This window comes from Diaphorina citri, unplaced genomic scaffold (assembly GCF_000475195.1).
Source record: "Diaphorina citri unplaced genomic scaffold, Diaci psyllid genome assembly version 1.1 scaffold5405, whole genome shotgun sequence".
Taxonomy (NCBI): Eukaryota; Metazoa; Arthropoda; class Insecta; order Hemiptera; family Psyllidae; genus Diaphorina; species Diaphorina citri.
The window spans coordinates 3,154-7,618 of NW_007382781.1; the positions used below are offsets into that span (position 1 = coordinate 3,154).

General features: G+C 39.4%; 1 protein-coding gene across 1 annotated transcript; it reads left to right on the forward strand.

The window, feature by feature from the left end:
* Positions 1-444: 444 nt before the first annotated feature.
* On the forward strand, positions 445-4,024 carry LOC103521531 (the record flags this gene model as incomplete). Its single annotated transcript, XM_026832174.1, has 6 exons — positions 445-665; positions 1,301-1,452; positions 1,999-2,222; positions 2,431-2,602; positions 3,053-3,223; positions 3,803-4,024. Coding segments are annotated over exons 1-6 (1,095 nt in total), but the record flags the coding sequence as incomplete, so codon positions are not given.
* Positions 4,025-4,465: the final 441 nt, after the last annotated feature.

Here is a 4,465-nt window from a genome sequence, read left to right on the forward strand (position 1 = left end):
GAAGTGCTTTCCACCCCCTCAATACAGCAAATAGGGTTAGTGGTAAGGTGTTGAGTCTGAATTCAGAAAATATAGAACAATATGTAATGATCAAAACTCAGGGGTTAGGGGAAATTACTTTGGTCCTTTAGTTTTGAAGTGCTTTCCACCCCCTCAATAAAAGCATTGTGGGTTCAAATCCCAGGACTATAGTTCATGGTAGACCTGGAGATTATTACTTCTAATTGATCTAAAAAAGTACATTTTTTCATATTCCAATCGTTATTATTACTGCTTACCTCTTACATCTGTGTGACAGCTCAGAAGACATGCTGAACAGAGAGAGAAGAGGTCCTCAGAGATCACTGATGTGCATAGGGAGTTGATTGACATGATAGAGTACATTTTTTCATATTCCAATCGTTATTATTACTGCTTACCTCTTACATCCGTGTGACAGCTCAGAAGACATGCTGAACAGAGAGAGAAGAGGTCCTCAGAGATCACTGATGTGCATAGGGAGTTGATTGACATGATAGCATGGAAGTTCAACATGACTAATGAGGATGCAGTGGAGAACATCTTGGACACACCAGATGGAGTGGACGTCATGACTAACTTCTTGAGTGAAGGAGGAGAACTGGCTATAGTCATTGTGCTGCAGGATGGCCCAGATCTCAAGCTGAGTTAGTTTTATTATTATTGTTATTATTATTTTTATTATTAATGCTTTATTAAAATTCACAGGATTCTCCTAAAAGAGCTCTTCCACCCAACCACCGATTTCACATAAAAAGTCTAGCTCAAGCTAAGTTTTTTTTTCCATCTTTTTCTTTTTAACACTTTATTAAAAGTGGCAGGATTCTCCTAAAGGAGTTCTTTCATCCAATCACTGGTTTCACCTAAAGAGTTTAGTTATGTATTATTTTTTTTTTCTATTTTCCTGACAAACGTTTTCTTATAATAGGAAAATTAGTATGAATACTTTGTCTTCACTTGAAAAAGTTTTCTTATTTAATTAAGAGTAAGTACATAAAAGTCTACTACCTACCTGTCTACTTAGAGTAGACAAGTTCCATGTTCTATTTTCTTCTCTAGATCTTATGTTTTTCCCTGTCTCCCCCTCTTCTTTGATTCCAGGTTGTGGAAGGAGTCCACCATTTCCAGATCCTGCAACTCACAAGAGAATCTTCATTCTGTTACCCAAAGATTCATAAAAGTCTACTACCTACCTGTCTACTTAGAGTAGACAAGTTCCATGTTCTATTTTCTTCTCTAGATCTTCTGTTTTTCCCTGTCTTCCCTTCTTCTTTGATTCCAGGTTGTGGAAGGAGTCCACCATTTCCAGATCCTGCAACTCACAAGAGAATCTTCATTCTGTTACCCAAAGATTTGAAATTCTTTGGACTAGATTGTATCCTTTGCTATAGAACAAGTAATGAATTCGAGCCAGATGTCACGAACTTTGCAGAAGTATGTTGCCTATGAGGCTCTAAAAACCAGAGAGAAAAAGGATACTTCCTTGGGTTTAGGTCCAGTTTTTGTTTCTTCAAAGTTCTTTATTTTTATAATAGAATCTTTGTTGAAAGGTTGAAATAGGAGGGCCCGTTTCCCAGTCTTCTGGGGATCGAACCACGTATCTCTTGCTTAGGCCAGCCACTCACTATCAGGTAGACCTGACACCTGATGAGTACACACACTATCAGGTAGACCTGAGTCCTGACAGGTACGGCTGAAAAGGTTCGAGGAGGGCCCGTTTCCCAGTCTTCTGGGGATCGAACCACGTATCTCTTGCTTAGGCCAACCACTCACTATCAGGTAGACCTGACACCTGATGAGTACACACACTATCAGGTAGACCTGAGTCCTGACAGGTACGGCTGAAAAGGTTCATCTGTCAGGTCTACCTGATGAGCACACAAACCATCAGGTAGACCTGATCAGGTGTACCTGTCTTAAGGTCTACCTGATGGTGGTTAGCCAGCACCACTATACCAAACCGTGTTGGTCCTATTTCAGAGATACAACTACCTGTTCCCGCGGTGCCGGGAAGATATCGTGAATTTCGTTCAGGATCAGCTGCTGGCCTTCAACTTACTTCTCAACGATGTGGATTTCGCTTCCCAAGTTCCTGCCCATCTGCCAATAAATAGCAAGAAATATCTGACCACACTACAGGACCATATTGCCACCAATGTTAAATCTCTCACTGGTAATGTTCACTATCCCCTCCACTCTACAAAGTTTTGCTATTTAGAGCTATACTTACGGGGAAAAAGCTCAAAAGGAATAAGCGGTTCTCAGGACTTTACCTTTGGCCACAGGTCACTCAAATTTTGTAGAGAGCGTCGATAGTTTATGAAGATCAAAAGTGTCTACGGGTCGGACCTCGAGAAATGTACGGTTCGGATGTTTTTTTTTTTTTTTTTTTTTTTTTTTTTTTTTTAAAAGGGTTTTTTCGGGGGGAAAAATTTTTTGTGGGTTATTGGGGGGGGGGGAAAAACACGGCAACTCCTCAGATCTAAGTCAACCACTGACCAAGTGTAGGAAAGAAAAGCGAGTGAGAAATGTGGTGGCCACGGTGCGGCTGTGGATTTCTATCCTCAGCGAGCGATATGAGAATGTAAGTGTCCTATCAATGTTAATTTGGGCAGTATCTTATTGCGCCAAAATCCAAAAAATCCGATACCGATTCCGATATCCCGAAAATATACTCGGATTCCGGTTGGAATAAAAAAGGCCTCTGAAATTTATAGTAGGTACCGATTCCGTCAATACGATAGTTGAGAGAAAATAAGAAATGATGTCTAGTTCTGCCTCAAAATAGCCATTTTTAAAAGGACTTCTGGGCTATTGGTTGACATTTTCGAAACTTTGAAAACTTATTTTGCTTGTTTTTCATGCTTTTTTAATCTAATTTTATTTTATACCTAATACCATTGCTTTTATTTATATTTCGAAAGACTCCGATTTCATGTCCCACCCTCACAAGCACTTTTTCTCCGATTTGACTAATTATTTCAGAATATTAGGGTCCTCCTTTGTTTTATCCCTAAATTGGCTTACTTTCCAGGAAGTTAAACAGATAGCAGGACTGGATACCTGTGGGGATTCGGTACGAAATGAAATCTGCTGCTGGCTTCGACTGAAAAACAGCTACGAGAGGATTGTGCTACCCCTGCAGGACGAGTATATGTATCTAACTGTACAGGAAGTGAAGACTGTGGATACCGAACTATACGAGGTGAGAAAGCAGGATAAAATATGTACATATTAGCTAGTTTTGATTTTATCTAGGTTCTATAAATGGTAATACTTGACTCTTTCTGGTTCACTGTTAAAGAAAAAATCATAGAGGGATAGAGGGAACGAAATCGAAGAAAGAAGAAAGACAGGATAGGCGAAAGTCTGCCGTTTCGAGAACGAACCTTATCCGTTCAGGATAAAATTCTCCCCGGGCGGGAACCGGTCTAGGTTCTATAAATTGTAATGCTTGATTCTTTTTTGTTTCACTTTTAAAGAAAAATGAATGCTAACAATTTAGATTATTAGAAAAAAAAGCGACTTAGAGAAAGTGCTTTGTATATAAAATCATAAAAAATGTGGCTCAAGAATTAATTACTAGATTTGATCCATACCGACCAACAAACAGGCCTTTAATATCCCATTTTCTAAGCGACTTAGAGAAAGTACTTTGTATATAGAATCATAAAAAATGTGGCTCAAGAATTAGTTACAAGATTTGATCCATACCGACCAACAAACAGGCCTTTAATATCCCATTTTCTAACATGGTATGTTTTTCTATTTCACCTTCTCTTAGGAATGGGAAGGCCTCACCTCAGCTATCACCGAGGAGTATAACAGTCTAGTTGAGGAGTTCGAATACTACACCCTGTTGCATAAGCTCCTGACAGCGTTTGAAGAAGTGCCATTCGATAGCGTCAAATATCTGATGGTGCCACTCATAGAAGACATCAAGGCTTATTGTGAGCGGCAAGAGATGGAGAATGTGTTTGGCGAGATAGTGAGAATTGCGCGCGTGGTAAGACGTCCGTGCTATTTTACTTTAAACGTAAACGGTGCGAACGATATGCATAAAACATAGTTAAAGCGCCTAATAGAAAAAAAAAGTTAAACACTAGTACTTTGTAGATTCGTAAAAGCTTAACCCAACCTTTAGGGCTGTTTGCCCCTACACCAAAGCCTCAGTTAAACACACGGCGCGAACGACATGCATAAAACATAGTTAAAGCGCCTAATAGAAAAAAAAAAAGTTAAACACTAGTACTTTGTAGATTCGTAAAAGCTTAACCCAACCTTTAGGGCTGTTTGCCCCTACACCAAAGCCTCAGCTAAACACACGGCACGAACGACATGCATAAAACATAGTTAAAGCGCCTAATAGAAAAAAAAGTTAAACACTAGTACTTTGTAGATTCGTAAAAGCTTAACCCAACCTTTAGGGCTGTTTGCCCCTACACCA